Raw genomic sequence first — 19,589 nt, forward strand, 5'->3', positions numbered from 1 at the left:
GGCGAGCAGACCGGCAGCAGCACAGGGGTGATGGCAGGTCCCACCCGGGCGCCTCCCTCCCTGTTGAGCTCATCAAATCAGGTTTGTCTGGGGCACAAAGGCAGCTGCCCACTCGCCCAATTCAGGCTTCTGAAGCCTTCTTTGGCTGGGCTGTGGCTGGAAAGATTTGCTCCAAGACCAAAGCTCTTGGCAGCCACCAGGCTCCGTTCGTAACAGTCTGGCTTGAATTTTTTTTTTTTCATGATGTTTGACTTTACTTGGCCCAAGTGAAAACTTCTAGAAGCATCATTGGCTCCCTGCGTCCCTGTCTATACACTTAAAAAATTTAAGAGCTGCTGTGTGGACCCCAGGACCCCTGACCTCGCTTGTAGGACAACGAAGTTCTGCAGTTGATACACCTGACAGGGACCGCTGTCCCGGCAGGAAGTCATCCTGTCCCCACCACCCATACACACAAACACGCACACACCAGAGATCTGGGCTTCACAGCCCAGCCCCCAGCAGCCTCATGCCCACAGCCGACTGGTCTATTCCCTCCTCTAAGAGTCATAGAGGGGAGCTGGGGGCGGGGGCGTGCACGCAGGAGCCCAAGGGCGTGGAGACCTGCCTTCCAGGACGGGGAGCTGGGGGCGGGGACTGCACGCAGGAGCCCAAGGGCGTGGGGACCTGCCTTCCAGGATGGCTCTGTCTCTCTGTGTCTCAACAGCTCAGACAGCGAATTCAGTCTCCTGGGCCTCAGTGGGCGAGGCTCTAGCCCCAGGTGATTTCTTAAATCCCTTCTGACTTGTATTCTAGCTTCTGTTCTTGTCTCCTAATTTTCCAGTTCGGTCCAGGGCCCCAGTCATGGTCAAGTCGGTGCCCGCCCCCTGGATCAACCTTATGGGCAGGTGCACCCGCCCCCAGCCCCCCGAGCTGGTCTGCCCTGGGCTACGGAGAGTCGTGCTCAGTGAGTCACTGCCTCACCTGGAGACCACGCCCACCCCAGGGCCGCCTCCCCTAACAGCCAGGGGGTGATAGCATGGGACAAATCCAGGTGTTCATGGCCCAAGGCACCCAAGGTTTGGCCTCCAGCTGAGACCACATCCTCGCTTAGCCCAGCCCCCTCCTGCCCTGCGTCCCCACTGCCCCCTCCCTGGAAATCATTCCTCAGGTAACTGGTAACTCACAGGCACCCAGAGCGCTGTCCCAGGTGCTGCTTCTGGGGACCCCGACTCAGGACAGACCCCAAAGGTGAGGAAGGACTAAGTATTCAGAAAGACCTTTCGAAAGCAAGGCAGCAGGTGGTGTCTGGGACGGGCCACCCTCCCCCACCACCTCCCTCTTCCCTAAAGACCTGCACTCTGGGTTTTCAAAGATGAGACCCGGTCCCACCAAACCCAGCACTGCCATCGCTACAGCAGCTGAAGGACCCAGGGAGTGATGCGCCTGCTGAGAAAGTGCAGTCAACTAGGATCTGCCCACGTGGGAAATGTGACTCCATCCCACAGGGGACAGGGTATTTCAGCGAGAATTACTGAGGAGCCGGCAGCCTCGGACGCAGAGGCAGGGAGGTGGTCATGCGTCCATGGGCGCAGAGAGAGCAGCCCCAGGGCAACCCCCCAAAGGCTGTGAGAGACCAGCCTCAGCACACCCCAGTCCTCCCACTGGCTCTGCAGGGCGTCCTGAGGTCCTGGAGCTGGGGGTCTGCCAGACATGAGAAGGTTCCGATCGGCAGGGGCAGGGCCTGGGTAATAAGAAGCAGCTGGAAGTAGGTGAGTGAAGGTGTCCCGGCCCCTGGCTGCGGGGAACGGGCCCCGTCCTGTGCTGCTGCGGGGTGAAGAGCAACGGAGTTTCAACTTTCAGCCCCGGCAGATACTGACAGATGTCACCTCCACCTGATGCTGGGCTGAGGGCAGACGGCTCAGCTGGGCAGGTGTCCTTCCCCGAAGAATCGGATACACTCAGACACAGGGAAACATGGGCTCCAAAAAGTCCCCCTGACGCGAGGCCCCACATGTTCTTTATCAGGTGGACACAGTTCAGCAACTCAGTTTCCTGGGTACCCGCCCCTCTGGCTCCAAGCCTGGCTATTAAGAAAGAAGCTTTCCACTGGGGGATCGACTTGGGCCAATTCTTCCCCGATGCTGGATGGGTCTGTGTTGTACCTTCGCTGCCTCGGGGATGCACTGGCTCTGTAAGCGCCCGGGGCTGCGTCCATGGACGCCCACACCACACCTTCATCGCAGGGAAGAGCCAGTGCCCAGGACCACGGTGTAGGAAACATTCACAACCTCCTACTTTCACCACCCACTGAGCCTCTCCAGCAAGGGAAGAGAGGAGCTAATTAGGGACTTAATAGGGGATTATTACCTGGGAGATAGAGGAGTGGCAACAATTAGCACGGCACATGTTCCTAGCTAGGCTACAAAAAACCCAGTTCCTGTGCCGTAGGGACACGTGTGGGACTGAAGCAAGGAGCTGGTGGCCAGGTAAATAAACGTGATTCCCCAAGAGAAATCTGCTTATCCACCTGTTATGGTTGGTCTCAACTAGACCAAGCCAGCTGTGACATGCAAAATTAATTTTATGTATCGTTTTATGCACATTTTAAGTAATATGTATACGTTCCTCTGCTTTAATCACCGCTGTAAAATTTCTGGATGGTTGCCACATTCCCTCTTCTCTTTATCTGTCCGCAGTTCCCAGAGGACATAATTAGTGCACCAGAGTTAGTTAGGTCCAGTACAAAGCATCCAGACTTAGCAGCCCTATTATAGGAAGATCTGGATTTTAGCGCATGGAATCAGGGACTGCTGGTTTGTCATACAAAAGGATCCCTGCACTCACTTTCACATTGCAAATCCAGATGTTTATGGGTTCTGCAAGATGGAAGTCATCTTTGCTTCTCTCTCCAAGCGTCCATCTCAGCCCAGTGGGGAGAGGGGTACATGCCTTGCCACCCCCGACAGAGACACACCTAGGTCCCTCTCTGCACCTGTTGCTTGCCCCCAAGCGCCCTGTCCCAGGAGGAGTGTCCCATCTGCAGGACATTCACTGGGTCACATCCCCAGGGCTGAGGTCTCTGAGCTGAAAAGGCAGCACCTCCGTGTCCTTTGCTCTCTGTTCCTTTCCTCCTTCTGCCCACCTTTGTCCCTGGGAAAGGGCTGACCTGGAAGGACTGAGCAGCCCCGGCTTCACGGGGCAGGTTGGGTGAGGCACACTGGGGCCCGCAGACATGAAGATTTGAGGGAGAGTAGAAACCTCGCTCCCACTTTCCCTCCTGGGATACCGTGATTTATGCCCAGACATGTGTATCTGGTCCCCGTCCCTGTTTCTGCGCAGAGCTCCTAAACTCTTCCCAAGGGAGGAGGGAGGAGGGGTCGAGGTGGGAGGAGCGTCTTCTTACTCACATCCCAGGCTCCTTCCTCCACGCCCGAGTTCATGTCAGTGAGGGACTCTGGGAAGGTCCTTAAGGAAGGGGGCTGGTGACCAGGGGACCAAGCCTGTGATTAGAAGGTGGGAAATTTCTGCCCCCTCCCCAACCTCTGGGGAGGGGAGAGGGGCTGGAGGTTGAGTCAGTCACCACCGACCAATGATTTAATCAACCGTGCCTATGGGATGAAGCCCCCATAAAACCCCACAAGGACTGGAGAGCTTCCAGGTTGGGGAACATGTGAGATCTGGGGAGTGTGATGCCTGGAGGGGCCATGGAAGCTCTGAGCCCCTTCCTCATACCTCACCCTGTGCAGCTCATCCATCTGGCTGCTCCCCAGTTGTACCCTTGTATAACAACCGACGACCTAGTAAGTAGACGGTCTTCCTGAGCTCTGTGAGTCGCTCTAGCAAATTAACTGAACACAGAAGGAGGTGCTTCGAACCTTGATTTAGAGCCGGTCTGTCAGAAGCACAGGTGACAACCTGGACTTTCACTCGGCATCTGAAGAGGGGGTACAGTCTTGTGGGTCTGAGCCCTGAACGTGGGGTCTGACAGTGTCAGATGGGTTGACCTGTGGGACACCCAGCTGGTGTGCTGCAGAACCGCTCCATGCGGGTGGACCACACAACCTGTGTCCGAAGTGAGGTCAAGGTTCAGGGGGGCCTTGAGAGCACAGGACACACCGGCATGTTGTTTTTCACCCTCTAAGCCTGGTCTCCAGCTTGGGCATCTCCGGCTGCCGCGCCCACTGACACCAATGTGCGTTTAGTGACCTGATAACCTGCCGGCTGGAGATGAGGGCAGTGACCAGCCACAGGAACGCCTCGCGTGTGCAGAGGAAGCACCCGCGGGTCCTCAGCTCCCAGCTTGGGACACAGGCGTCTGGAAGGGCCCCAAGACCCTGGCAGTGTGGGAGCTGCCTGGAGGAGGGGATCCACCTGTGCCCCTGAAGACCCCACTTGCTTTAACTTCTTTGTGTAGCTCCTGAAAGATGCTGCCTGCCAGCCCTCAGTCACTGACCATGAACTTATGGTCCCATTTTCAAGTGGTGGAGACAGGGGACAGCACAGAAGCGTCAGGCAGCCCTGCGGAGAGAGTGGCCCCCGCAGGAGGCTTGTTCTCACATCAGAACGTCGTCCAGGACCCCAGACCATCTTCACGGAACAAACGCCTTCCGGGCGGCTCCATCTCGACCAAGGCTCAGGGCGTCCAGGAGAATCCGCCTTCAGGAACAGTCAGTGTTTCCTCCTCTGCTGTTACATCAACCAGCCGTTGCCCTCAACCAGGCAGAGAATGTGCCGGGGACCTGCTGCAGAGTCCAGCTTCCTCATCCTGGGGGTCTTTCACTGCAGGGAAGTTTGAGTGCTGGCTTCCCTACCAGCCTAAGAGGGCAAGATGGGGGTCGGCTCGGCGGGAGCGGGCCCGGAGTTTGACCGGCTAGGGACCTCCATGGAGAGGACGCACCGTCAAGGGAAGAACACAGTGACTTCAGACACAGAGGCACTCCGGGCGCTCGGCTGTGAGAGGTGGAGACCCACTCGGGGAGACAGCCGAGCCCTCCCGCGGCCCTGCCCCCTCCTCTGGTCACCACAGCCTCTGACAGCGCCTGGAGACCCGCCGGGATCCCTGGACTCACTTACTCTTACAGACCCAGTCACCTCCCCCAGTCTCCCCAGTGCACTGTCGCGTGGACGCCCCACTGTGAATCCCTGCTTACCAGAGAGTTAAAGGCAGCGGGTCCCTGGCACGTTCTCGGTCTGGGCGAGGGCTTCCTCAAGCTTCCTGGCCTGCGATGGCCGGCGGGGACGACAGGTGGAGGAGGCAGTGCTTTGGCCTCCCGCACCTCCAGGAGGTCTCTCTGTCCTTCGTCTCCTGAGGACCTGGCTGACCCCAGGCCCAGGCTGATGACTAGCCCGCTCCCTGGAGGGGGTCGTGGTGGGTGACCCGAGCTCACTGGGTGCAACAGGTGCAGCCCCCAGGGCAGAAGAGCTCTTCCCAGAGGCACATTGCAGTCACGCAGGGCGTGTCCTCACCAAGGCTTCCGTGGGTGCAACACCAAGGTTAAGGGCGTGTCAGACCACGCTGCACACAGCCTCCCCCAGTCGGGAGGGAGGGAGGCTGCAGTAGAAGCCGGTCTGGTGCTGCCCCTACGCCCCCCTGCTCCCTGCGAGGTCCAGGTCCCTCTTCCACTTTTCAGGGGATGCACAGACCCAGCCTCCCAGGTGTGGGGTTTTTTACACACTGGCACCCTTTACCCCGGGCTGCTCAGTGAGGCCGGGCAGCCTCGCTCAGGTGGGACTGAGTCAGGAAGGCAGGGAAATAGGGGAGCAGAGGTGGGAAGGATGCCCAGGTCCGGCCGGCGGGCCTAACTCCCACTCAGAAAGCGCAGCACGGCCTCATCTGAAAGTCCGGACCGCGGCCTGGACACGCCTGCCCTGCGGCACGACTGGGGCTGGAAGCCTGATTAATAATTCAAGGCCAAGGACCCACACAGAGGGGCAGCGGCAGACGAGGACGGTGTGACTCCAGGACCTCAGGAAGCATTTTGTGCTGTAACACAGTACTGTTGAGGAATTGACACCACAGCTTCCACAATCAGAAGCTTCTCGGGCCCAAGGTCATGTCTTCTCCCCAATTATAATCCCCAAGGGCAGCATCACGTACACAGTAACAGGGCCACGTGCCCGCATTGAATTTATTCTCACCCCCAGTACGATTTGTGGCAAAGTGAGCTGGCCTTAGAAACACATGTGAGGAGTCTGGTTACAGAAGACCCCAAACAGCATTCGTGGCGTCATAAAAAATAAATCGTTTAATTTTGTTTTGTCCCCCATTCGGTTCCTGGCACCAGGCTCCTAAAGCCCTTGGCATTAGCTAAGTGACTGAGCGTCTGTTTTTACTCACAAGGAGCCCCTCTGAGCACACTCGAGTCTGCTCCCATGCCCCATGTGGTGACTCTTGGAGGACGGGGCTGGGCCCGGAAGGACCCGCTACGGGTCGAGAGGGTTGGTTTGTGGCCTCACCTCACGCCCTCCAGGAGGGGAGAGGGCGTGCCTAGTAATAAGACGTCCATAAAACCTCCTTCAGGTCAGAGAGGCTGAACGTGGTGACCACGTTGGTGTCCTGGGAGGGTGATGCCCCCAAGAGGGAATGGGGGCCCCGAGACCCCTCCCACACCTTGCCCTGTGCCTCTCTTCCACCTGGCTGTTCCTGTGTTGTGTCCTTATAATAAAACCGCTATCATAAGTAAATCACCCTTCTAAGTTCTGTGAGTCGTTCTAGCAAATTCTCAAACCGAGGGGAGGTCGTGGGAAGCCCTGAGTTCGCAATCAGCTGGACAGAGATGCCGGCAAGCCGGCTGGGTCTGAAGGAGGGGAAGAGGGGTGGGACTGAGCCCTCACTCAGCCTGCGGGGTTTTGGCTAACCCAGGAGTTGGTGTCAGAAACCAACTGAATTCATTGCAGGACACTCTGCAGGCGTGTTAGCACAGGGAGCCCGGACCCGTGAGGCATCCTCAGGGTGCCGAACATTTCAGCTAAAGGCAGAGGGCGGGGGGCCCCCGGGTGCCCGCAACACCGACCATTGACCGACCAGAGGAGCGGGTGCCCCGCCTGTCCAGTTAAGAGCACAGGTTCTCGCAGTGAGCAGGTGACCGGGGCAGGGCTGCAGGGCAGGACAGATGCCAGACGTCACTCAGGACACCATGGAGGGCGAATGCCACAGCCTGGGACCACGGACGGCTGCTGCTTCCGCCCTGATGGTGCATTAAACGATGCCAATGGTTCTACTTCTGTTCTCTAAATTAGCTGTTCCTCCCAACTGTATCCTGCAATCTAATCTTCAGGTTTTAAAGCTAATTTTACTATAATAACCTTTTTTTCTGCTTCCAAATTACTCCATTATAAAAGGACATTTAAAAAAGCAAAGCCAGTGGCTCCCTCGTGGAGGGCGCTTTGAGTGTGGCGTACTCAAAGATCAGGAATCCTCACAGGGCAGCTGCAGAGAGCCAGACACATCTTTAATTAACAGCTATTCAGTTACGCTCTTCTTGGAGTAGAGGGAAAGACCTTTGAAGCTCAAGGCGTGCTGCCGTCTCTTCAGACGCTGCCTTTCACGGATACATATGCAACAACATTACTATTTGAATACATATTTGCAAATATATTCGAGCAGGATAACTTATCACTTAAATGCTATTTTTCGGCAGAAGGTGGCCACAGTGTGGAGAGCTGCCTGCCAGGAGCTGCAAGTTAATTTTTTAAAACAGCATTACCGACGGAGTATGCATTTCTCTCTGGTGACAACAAGCAAGTGCTGGATCAGACAGGGCTCCCGGCCTCCGGGCGTCTTACCAGGGGGATCCGGGCACCGGGGTGGAGGCCACGGGTCTTGTGCCTTTGGCCGCTCTGTCTTCGCCCGTCACTAGGATCGATGGAACCTCCTTTCAGCAGAGAGAGAAGGAGAGAACTTTAAAAAAATTAAACAGTCCTCTTCAGCTACAGGCAACCGAGTAAAGAATAACAAGTCTTCTGCAGACAGACCTGCCCACAGCAGCTATTAGGTAATGACCTGCTCAGCAGAGCCAGCTAATGGGACCCGGCAGCCACATGAGAATTTAGAATTAATGGTGCCACTGACCGTGTTGAGTGATTCAGACTAAGGCTTCCCTCTAATTATCCCAAATGGGCTCAGCTGCCTGCTTTTGTAGAAACAGACACAGGTGGTGGTGGCTGAGAGGTTGCTTCCAGATGCCTCAGTGTCTTGGGGGCAGAAACTCCCACTGGATTCGTCTCTGGAGATGGGCTGACCCAGGGGCTGGAGTCACTCTACGGCCAAACACTGCCTTCAGCGGCAGAGAACCTTGGAGCAGTGAGGGTCCCAGGTGTGGCTGGGCTGGGCCGTCCCGTCCCTTGACGGCAGGGGAAGTGACAAGCCTGCGTCCTTGCAGTGACTCCCCCCACCCCCTCCTTCTAGAGCATCCACGTGAGGGCAGAGTTCAGGGCGTGTTCTACATTGTGCAGGTGACTGTGGTGCACAGCTGGGTTTGAAAATCGCTCTGTCTCTGTCTTCAGGTAGAAAATAAAGAATGTTTGAATATGACATCACCCAGAAGAAAATGAAGATTATTCCCTAAAGTTAAAAAAAAAAAAAAAAACTATGGCTGGGACACTTGATCATTGTTCATTATGGTCAGAATCTGGAGAGAAACAGAAGTTGTTTGAGATTAGAAAACATGGGCAATTATGACGCCAACATAAACACGGATCCAAGATTCAGATGAACTTATTTAGCTGCACTGATGTACGACAGGTATCAGATTTTCTTAAACAAAGGGAAACAGAACCAAACTCCTACAGGTGGAACTGAAGAATTACCATGAGGAATTTTTGTTTTTTTAAAGTCAGTGCCATCTCACTTTCGGAACAGCTATAAGAAAGAAATGAAACCGTAGTTAGCACAATAAATTCTAGTGGTGAGGAAACACTGTTTTTTCTTCTACCAGCTGTTTCCATGGTTTTAATCTCAAATTTAGAACAGTATAATAAGGACTGTGTTCTCTTTCACAAAATCAGGTGAGATTAAAAGATACTAGTGCATAATTATTCAACGCAGCAGCCAGGTTCTGAGCTGAGAAAGTCAGGAGCGATCAAAGCTCTAGATTCGTTTTAAAAAAATTAAATGTCACCTAAACTCTGCGGATCTGTTTCTACCATCATCAGTGTCAGCGCTTTATGAGGCGGTGTGGGTGAGGAGACGGTTAGCCATTTGTGCGAAGGATTCAAAGTCAAGGATGCCAATGCTGCCACGCCCCACGTGGGCACCGCTGCCAGGCCGGCTGCACAAGGACAGGAGTCCACAGGCTCGTTCCAGGGCCCCCGAGGGCCACACCGGGACCAGCACTCATGCCCACCGTCCCAACCTCCTTTGAAACAGAATCGTTAGCGAGCAAAGTGCTACGTTATGAGAGCACTGAAACATAAAATTCAAATATAAAGTTAAAAGATCACCAAGGGTCTATAAGGGTAGGAAAACCCCCCAAACAAGTCACGTGAACTCTGGCAAAACCACAGGCAACGGAGTGAACCTGCCTCCTGTTCACTCGGGAGTCGAGCCCGCGACATCGGAGAGAACGGCCAGTGCCGGCAGAGCCAGGCAGAGGATGGATGGAAGGGCCAGGATGAAGAGCTCATCCGGACCAGGTCTAGCGCGGCCTCTGCGCAAGGACCATGGGGAACCGCGTCAATTAAAGGTTAGACAGGTAAGATCCATGACATGAGGGGTGATCTCTTTCACGCCTGTCCATCCTGGTCTCTTACTGGGGGCTTCCTGGGGCCCTTCATTCATTGTGACGTACAATTACACTGACTAAATGATTTGTAATTTACGTGATTATCCCTAAGTTCATAAGTTGAGGAACGATCTTTTTGTAGAATTTCGGGGTGGTAGAAAATGTCTTTGTTTCCTGTGAGAAAATAGCATAACTGGGAGTACTGAGAAACAGTTGTGTTAGAAATATATGATTATATCAAGACCAGAGTTTACATTACTAATCCAAGCAGAAAAACGAGGAGGGATTTTCACTATGAAGCTAACTGAAGAATGAAACCTAACGAGGGGCCTCTGAGTAGTAGATTTCCCCCACTAATTATTCAAGTAAATACGGTGGGACGTGATTTCTGATGGGGACTAACATTTCAATTTGGCAAAGCTGGGGTTCTCTTGGTAATTCTCAAATTACCAAAGTCGCCTTCTTGAGATGCACGCTGGTTATGATTTCCTATGGGTGATAAAAGTGGCTAATCATGGGCTTCCCTGGTGGCGCAGTGGTTGAGAGTCCGCCTGCCGATGCAGGGCACACGGGCTCGTCCCCCAGTCCGGGAGGATCCCACATGCCGCGGAGCGGCTGGGCCCGTGAGCCATGGCTGCTGAGCCTACGCGTCCGGAGCCTGTGCTCCGCAACGGGAGAGGCCACAACAGTGAGAAGCCCGCGTACCGCAAAAAAAAAAAAAAAAAAGGCTAATCATGGCATAAAACTTTCCTTCCACACTGAAGTAATAAAAGTGAATTAGAGGCACAGAGCCCAGAGATGAAGAAAGCAGCTAAAACAGAAGAAAGACGATCTGTTTAATAAACATGTAATTCTGACACGGATGTTAATCTCTTACAGAGAAATCCTACATCAGGGAGCAACAGTTTAATTTGCACTAACGTTCGTGATCCATTTATACCATTTAGCATCGGCACTAATGATGGGGAGGAAGGCGTGGCCCACAGGTGAGTGTGTGCCCAGGGACGTCACTAACAGGGAACCGGTAGGACAACCAGCGGGAACGGGGACGTACCAGGCTGAGGCAGAGACACACCTGGTAACAGCAAAGGAAGAGAGAATGTTCACACGACACCGGGGCAGGCCAGAGGCCAGCAGCGTAGCTGACAGATCAGGCCAGAGGCCAAAGTGCCGTTTGTGACTTTCAAAAGCAGCAATAAACGCTGATTTCTTGGGTTAGTCGTGGGAAGAGAAATGCATCCAACGCGTTCACAGTCTATAAAATGCCGTCTGGTAAACGAGCAAAGGGAAGGACCTGAGACTCTAAGGCGTTCAGGAAACACAAACATGTGCTGGTTTTCCTATAACAGTGAAACCAAACGCAGACCGCAGCCTCGCCTGAGGGGCGTCCAACTGCACGGCCTGGCTGCCCGCGTGCCCGTGCCCGTGCCTGCTGAGATGTGAGGGCGGCGGACCCAGAAGGCCAGGGTCACTACTCCTCTGAGCAGTGCTGGCCAGCGAGCTCTGGACCCAGACCAGGAAGGGAAGGCCAGGCTGCTTCTGCCCGGCTCCCGGATGCCCCTTCCCTTCCACAGGGCTCTGGAGCTGTCCTGCTGGATCCGGCCCTGTTCCACACAGGGGACCGCAAAGCACCACTGCCGAGAGCCAGGTGGGAAAACAGGGACGAAGGCCGTGCGGGCCCCGCAGCCCCCAACCCGGGGTTTCACATCTTCGCAGCCCACTGACCTTGGCTGGTCTGTCTCCCGCCGGGCTCTTCGTCTCCCCGTGCAGCATCAGGGCCGGCGGGCAGGGCGTCCGGCTGTGCTCTCTGCTTTTATCTGCGGGGCCAAAACAACCGTCGTTAGCATCTGTTTGTCCTGCCAGTTTGTAAAACTGAACAAGACAGACAGTGGCTTGGAGAATTCAGAGTGGTGGTGCGCACGGTGCATCCCACGGGAAGCTGTGCCGACTGGTACTGGCCACGCCTCCACTGCGACTCCATGGTGAGGTCCTGGCAACCGCATCTGAGCCTGCACAGCACTGTCCACGGAGCACTTGGCCACGCACGCATCCTGGACCAGGCCACGTGGGTCACAATGGACGGGACTCAGGTCTCCCTGACAAGGGGCCCAATGTGGGCAGCAGAGGCAGGCTTCCGTAGGCTTCAACAGCCAGTGGCCGTGATGGGCCACCCTGAGCCCTGTCCCAACAGGGGCTGGGGGTCCATGCTGGCCAGACTTCCTGTTACCGTTGTTTGCCCATCACTAAAGTGGACTCTGGCGCCCATGGGTGGCCTGCACAGTGCTTTGACTGTGCAGACAGTGACTGTCTGGGAGGAGGGAGGGGAAAGTGGAAACAACCTGACTCCAGATATGAAAACAGACTTAGGCTTCATCTCATTCAAAGGCGTTGTGTAGCCTCAGACGTCTGCGGGCAGTGACGGACAGCAAGATTAACCACGGTGTTAGGAGCAAGGATTAGTGGAAACACCAAGCCACCTAAACACACCAGCCTCACAAATAGATAAATTCACCGAGGAGACCCTGGAAGGGTCTGGAAGGGATTGCTTGACCTGGGGCTCCTGTCTGTGCAACACAGTTGAGCAGGTCCCAGGGTCTCTCCTTCCCAGTGGAAGGGAGGAGAGAACAACAAGCACTGCTCTGTGTGTGTGCGCGTCTGTGTGTTCTCATGAATGTACGTGTGTGTACGTGTCTGTGTGTGTGCGCGTCTGTGTGTTCTCACGAATGTACGTGTGTGTACGTGTCTGTGTGTGCACATCTGTGTGTTCTCACGAATGTACGTGTATGTACGTGTCTGTGTGTGCACATCTGTGTGTTCTCACGAATGTACGTGTGTGTACGTGTGTGTGTGCATGCTTGGGCTTGGCTCACACCTGGGGCCCGGCCATGGTGCCACAGTGGGCATCGGTACCTGGCACCCTAGTGGCTGCAGAGCCAGGTCCAGGCTGCAGGGCAGTCGCCCCAGAGCCTGGGTGAGGGAGCAGGCACCCCACTAACAACTGTACCTCAGAGGTGCAGCAGTGCCCCGGGGCCAGTTCTGGACCTGGACCAAAAGTTCAGTCCCCACAGAGGTGCTGCGTCTGGACGAGGCGGAAGCACGCGGGAGCCAGCCCTGAGGCCCCGCCTCCACCTGTCACGGACATGGATGGACGGACAGAGGTTGTTAGGACCGCAGCCAGGCTTGCTGTCACTCTGAAGCGTGGCCTGGCCTGCAGACTCTCCCCAGGGGCCAGCTGGCTTGTCCTGGCTCTTAAAGGAACCTTAGCTCAGGCTGGTGGCAAACAGACCAAGCGTGGACCCCAGACCTCGCGGCTTCCGGCTGCCCTCACATCTCCAAACCGCGTGCGTCTGGAGCCTGGAACGCACATCCCCTTCACACGGGGGCGGTAAGTGCCGACCACTGGGGTCCCGGGCAGCCGTGACCACCACCCAGAGGCTCGCCTCGGGCCTGGCAGCACCACTTACAGGGCCATTTCACCGTCGGCCTTGGGGAAGGGACTGTAAAGCAAACCTCAGTCAACCAACCACACCCCAGCCTCGAGGAATGCGGGTGGTTCCACTGAGTCAACAGTAGATTCTCTGATACCCTGTCCCCACTCGTCCTGCAGAGCCCGGCCTGTCACGAGGTCTAGAGCCGGGGACCCCCGTCTGGGCTTCAGCTCAGGCCCTGATCCCACCAGCCACCAACTCCGTGCCAGACGGGAACGGGGGTTTGCCAGGGGGCATCCGCAGGGCAGTCCCGGAACCCAGCCCTTCCCGCCGCTGCAGCTGAGGAACAGGGTGGGAGGCTGGTGCCCAAGGTGGGCAGAGGGGCTTTGCAAGGATGCCTGGGTGTGGGCAGCCTTAGCAAGAGGTCTACACCGGCCAGAAAAGCGCAAGGGCCTGCGCCGGGGTGGGGACACTGAGGACAGAGCCACGGAGGGTGGTGTCTGAACAGGCCACCAGAGCAGCTCTTGTGCGAAAGAGAGGCCGGGGACACAGGGACACTGCCTTGCCCAGGAGACCAAGCCTGCAGAACCTCCCCAGAGCCGCCCGCAGGACCTGGGACGCTCGACCCCTGCTCTGTGAAGGAGGCCAGAGAACAAAAAGGAAGCTGAACTCTCCCTGCTCCCACCTTGCCTCCTGGCAAGGCCCAAGGAAAGGGGAGAAAAGCTTGAACTTGCAACGAAGTGGAAGGGCCTGGTTATGACCCTGGGCTCTACTTTCGAGCTGCTGGACCGAGACCTGAGCTGTGAGTAGAAATGAGCAGCTTTCCACCGCCTGAGCACACGGTCTGGGCTCCTTCCCAGTCCGCACGGGCCGTGCCCGGAGGGAGGGGCCGTGTGCCGATGCGGGGTCTCCGCACAGAAAACAAAGCCATCGGGCGTCGCTGGAAATGGGAGGATCTTCTCATCTCATGCAAATACTACACGTTGTAAAAACAGTGCGAGGAAACTGACCGCAAGGCCCTGTGTGCCCACCGTAACGCAGTTCTCAGTGAGAGTAGTCTTGCTTACGTGTGTGCCCTCATGATTCTGAGAAAGTATATTCATTTTTTTCCTTTATTGAAAACACTTGATCTTTGTAAAACTTAGCTCTTCAAATCTGGCATTTGGGCTACATGCACGGCGCTGCTCGCTGTGACGGCTCCTTTGCAAAGACGGCCCTGATCATCACGCTGAAGGCCCTCGCGGCACACGCGCCCCCAGAGCGCCTGTGACAGACGTTGAGCCTCGCCCTGCGCGGCTTCCGTAAGAGCCCACCCCCCTCACAGCCGTGGCTCGTGCAGCCTCGCTGCTTGGCTCAGCTGGGGCGCCCAGATCCCTCTCGTAATAGCCTGGGTCTCCACGTTCGTCCTGGAAGAGCTGATGCTACGTCTCCCCGAGGGCCACTCCGGGGCCCACTCTGACCTGCTGAACCACCCTGTGCTTTGGGCCTCTCCACAAACCCCGATGATGCTGCCATCAGATGCTCCCTTGGATGTCAAAGAGAACTAGTTTGTGGAGGAGAATCAACAAGTCTGAAGACCTGGTGCTGAAGTACTTAGGGGCGTGTGTGATGCCCTTCCACCCTGTGAGGGGGGCAGGATGGTCAGATCTTTGGGGGCGGTTGGTCTATTGATCAAGCCCAGCCCTGGGAGGGGAAGGGCTCGCAGATAGTTTGCTTTTCCTCCTGGCAGGGCTGAGCGACAAGGAGGTCCAGAAAGGTCGCATGGAAGCCGGGAGGAAGAAAGGGGGCCTGTGTGAAAACTGCCTGTACAGAATCCAGCACAACCCTGGCTGTTCGCGGGGAGAAGTGGGGGGAAGTGGAGTGAGCAATCAGACAGCACCTTCCCTCAAAATGCTGCAGGAGTTGGCAAGGGTGACGGGAGGGGATACACAACAACCCTCGGAAGGTGAACAGTCGGCAAAACTTGTCCCATGGAACAAAGGGGACAGAAAAGCCATGCTCCTCATAGGCGAGACTTAGCCGTGGAAACGTCTAGCTCGGCAATCAATCAACCTCGTTTCCCTAGAAGAAGAGCGAGGTGGGCTTGCTGTGTCCTAATCTGAGGTCAGGGGTCCATGTCAGCTTCCCAGCATGTCACCTCTTGGTCATCAGTCCCCATCTAAGCCACCTGTTCCCTTAGAGTCCCGGGGACGTGAAGACTCAAAGTTATCTGGTATCAGGCCTCAGAGCAAAGATAGCTCATATACAATGGTAATGGGACAATTACTATACACCCAAAACTATACTGAATAAAGCACTAGGATTGTCTTAAACATTTAAAAGTTGCTTTCTTAATTATTAACATAAAGAACCACTGCAGACGAGTCAAAATTGTCTAACTTGTCAAAAAGATATAAAAACACGTCCGCATCTTTTAATTCAAAAGGTGACTGAAATTCAATCTCATTTTAATCCAATAAAGTTTGCCCTCCCTTGGTCTAAGTTTCCTCATCTATAAAATGGACCGATCTCCTAAGTTTCTTCCAATTCTGGGATTCTGAAAGTCAACAGGACATCTGCAACTGCTTGGGGTATATTCCCCCAAAATAGAAGATATAAGCAGTGAACTTGGAGGGCCAGAATAATCTTCTGGTTTCCTGCTGGGGAAGAAGGAAATGGATTAACCCCAAGGAAGAGGGCAGAAGAGACAGTTAACCTTTTCTATCCTGAAAACCAACAGTGGCTTCTGACGAATTTGGAATTAGTGGGGCATCTCCTCTTAGACCAAGGGGACCCCTGATCCACAGATGGTCTGCACCACACGACCCTGATTGTGACCTCCTGGGGGAGCCCGTGAGGCTGGGGGGACAGCAGGATGACTTGAGTTCCCTGGTCATTGCAGACCACTGGCCACGATGGGAAGGTTGACAAAGCCAGTCCACGCCACTAAACCCCACGTGCGCACAGGCCTCCGCCTGCAAAGACTGGAAGTGAACAGACGGGACCCTGCCGGGGAATGTGCTCAGAAACAGAGGTTTCTCCCCAGTGACCGCCCCCCCCAGTCCTGGAGAAGCCTGTGTAGGACATGGGGTGCTAGGGGCAATCCTGGAGTGCTGGGGTCCCATTTTCTGTGTCTGCCACGATCTAGTGACCCCACTTCCATACATGAATGTTCTCACCTCCAAGAACCAATAGCGTATCACCCACTTAAAGAAATGCCTTAAGGAGAGTAATGAATGGTATTTTCATCTCGAATACTGTCTCCTGTAAGTGCTGCCTTAAAATAATTTCTGCGATGCTTAAGCAAAGCAGAAACAGTCATCTCATTTCACACCTAAGAAAACTAGACAAGGCCTTCCAGCCTCCACTGTAACTGAATATCATTTTCAGGCAAATGGCGTATCATTTGTGAGTCCCCCTACATTTTTCATACATTCCTGTAGACTGCGAACCATCATTTAAAACACTTCTCTTTGGTTCAGGTAGAGCATATTGCAAAAGTGCGGCGTTCAATCTTTTCCAAAAAGCATAAATCCATTTCACAGTCCCAGGCTGAGTTATGTCAGCAACGCCCACCTTTCAAGGCAGCACAGGAATTACAGCTGCGGAAAGAGGGAAAACATCCTCCCATCACTCGACCTCACCCCGGGGATGCCAGAGAGCACACACCTGGCAGTGCTGCTGCCACCAAAGTGGGTGTCACAAGGGTCACGGCTGGGCTTGTCATGGCGGTTACCCTGAGGACCCGAGCTGGCACCAGGGGCTCAGGTGCCCATCCACCTGAGAGGCAAGGGTGCACCCCCAACACACACGGGCACATGCTTACACGCAGACAGACAGACATACACACACACGTACCCACACACACAGAAAAGACTACTATTTTGATGACTTTCCAGCCATCGCAGCAGTTAAATGCATTACACAGAAATCCACTACTTAGTTAGGTTACTCTCTGGTCCACCCATGTCAGAAAAGAATGACACATGAGTGCAGGAAGTGTGATGACGTTTTCTACAGCTGACATCAAAAATAAGTTGTCTGTTATAAGAACTATATAGACTATGCATTGCTTTCAAAACACGGACAGCGTCTTTGAAAATTGTCCTACGGTCTATCATTTCCCCTCTTCTGCCTCCGAGGGTGCTCTGTCACCTCCTCTTGCTTGGGCGCTCACGCCTGCATGCACGTGACGGGTGGAGTGTGCGCCGTGCCCCCGCCTCCAGCAAGCCTCCCGCGGCCACAGCTAACAGCCACCTCCGGGTCTGGCACTGAGCAGCAGGCATGGGACAAACGTCAGCTGGTGGGCAGGTGAAAAGCTGGGGGGCGGGTTCCCAGGACAGGACTCCCCACGATACCCCCTGTATGCTCCCCCCATATCTCCCGTCTCCACCGACGTCTGACCGTTCTAGATCCAGACTACATTTTCTTTTTGTCTTTAATGACACTTGTGCTCCCAGACTGTAGCCGTCCAGCCCCCAAGCCCCTCTGCCGTAGTCCTTTTCTCTCCAGTAACAGGGCCGGCATGTTGCCATTTTTTACCTAAGTCGCCTCTACCTTCCTGGACAGTTATTAAGTCTCTTCCTTCTCTTTGTTCTGAGGCTTTTTCAAGCTCCCTCATGTCCTTCTCAGAGCTTTAAGAAATCGCGGCTTCCACAGGGGACTGAAGTGACAGGGGAGGGAGGTTCTGACCTAGTGTGGTCAAAATGGCAAAGCCGGACGCCTCCCCGCCAGGCAGGTGCAGACCTCGGCCCATCCCTGGACCCCTGAGAACTCTGCCTCGCAGCCGAAGTCTCCTCGGGAGGGCCGCCTGAGGAAGCTTCGTCCAGCCTCTGCACCCCGAGGTTACCTGTTTTAATAGGACATTGAATTTGAAACCAGACAATGGCCAGAGAGATGCTCGTAGGAGCTTAGTGGTGAGATTCTCGTGGGCTGGTGCGAGAAACGAGAACGCCCGCTGGCTGAGGTCCTTGCAGTCGTTCTGGACAAGGATGACGTGCTTTGCAGTTTGAACGTCTCTCGTTCCATCAGCTGAGCTTCGACGAATGTAACGATGAGCATCTCACGACTGCTGAGAGCTCCTCAAAAGGCCTGAAGGAAGCCCCTCGGGGCTGAGCATGATTCCAGGGTCTCACTCGACAGGCAGGGCTCCTCCAGCCTCGGGGACAGGACCCCCAGCTCTCGCGGGCACTGGCTTTAATGTAGAACCTGGTCGTGGAGACTCTCCCCCATCCCCCAGACGTGAGGTCTCCCCAACGCTGGGGCTCCGGGGGAAGCACACGACACGGGGCGGCCTCCCCCCGCCCCACCTACCAGGTGTCTCCAGATCCCTCAGGATCCAGCATCTGCCTCAGTGTAAACGCTGCCAGGTTGACCGTCCAGTTTCCACACCTGCTGGCTGTCTCTTTCATCAAGTTAAAGAACAGAACCAAGAGACAGGACCCTACTGTACCCCCCAAAGAGCCCCAGATTAGTTGTTTAATGAGGAGACACAGCAGCTCCCAGAGAGAAGCGTCAACTCCTTCACTGGACTCCAGCATTTAATAACTCGACATGATCCCTGACACTGGTTTCGGTCCCTTGGGGACACGCTCCTGTACGGTCCCCACCGAGGAGGGCCTATGATTCTCTCTCGTGGGGACACCAGGCAAACATCTCTCCCTGGGGCACCTGTGTGGGCACCTGGCAACACCTCCCCCTGCCCTCCCTGCGGTGGGAAGGGTGAGCGGGGCCCCGTCACAGAGTGGACAGGTGGGGTCCCCAGGCCACCTGGGTGGGAGCTACACGCGTGAGCAGCCCCAGGGGAGAACCTCTCTGTTTCCTTTCCTGGGTCCTGGTGGCAGCCCACGCTGTGCCCTAGGGCAGGACTGGCTCCAGTTAAAAACACAGAAACATCAAATTGGTATCATTTAAGTTAATTTTTAAACTTTCTTCTTCTCTATTCGAGAATGCACTAAGCAGAGGTGTCAAGACTCCTCTGTTTAAAGCGCTGGGATGTGAAGAGCTCAGCCTGTCCCGCCGCACAGGCCACTGGGTCCCCCGGGTTTCCCTGGGTGTCAACCTCACAGCAGCCAGGAGGCCGAGCCAGCCTAGGCCCAGGAACCTGGCAAGTTCAGGCACAGCCCAACCACCAGTAAGACCACCGTGGAGGGCTGGGAGACGGGGGCTTCCAGCAATTTCTTCAAATCCGAGGTCATTAAAGCAAAAGGATCCCAGACTTTTATTTGATTTGGGTTTTGAGGTTAATGGAAAGGTTACTAACTTCTGATCTACAGCAGACGAACAGAACGTGCACTGGCGCGTCACGGTGACGGGAACAGTGTACACGCAGCGACGGTTTTGTCACACCGCTGATCAGGGCAGGTCCTTCCGTGAGAGGGGGCCCATGTACCCTGATTCCCCAGAAGCCACTTCTGATCTGACCGCAGAGGGGTGACTGCCAGTAGGTTCAGTAGTCACCACATTCTCATTTCTGCAC

General features: G+C 55.2%; 1 protein-coding gene across 1 annotated transcript in view; it reads right to left on the reverse strand.

The window, feature by feature from the left end:
* TCERG1L (transcription elongation regulator 1 like) overlaps positions 1-19,589 on the reverse strand; it is a gene marked incomplete at both ends in the record, with an annotated part of 193,583 nt that overhangs the window by 56,828 nt on the left and 117,166 nt on the right. Inside the window, 2 exons of the mRNA XM_082673840.1 lie at positions 7,768-7,856; positions 11,430-11,521. Coding sequence (XP_082529966.1) covers positions 7,768-7,856; positions 11,430-11,521 — 181 coding nt within the window. The remainder of the gene's footprint in view (positions 1-7,767; positions 7,857-11,429; positions 11,522-19,589) is intronic.

The sequence above is a fragment of the Grampus griseus genome, assembly GCF_964374135.1.
Source record: "Grampus griseus genome assembly, chromosome: 16".
Taxonomy (NCBI): domain Eukaryota; kingdom Metazoa; phylum Chordata; class Mammalia; order Artiodactyla; family Delphinidae; genus Grampus; species Grampus griseus.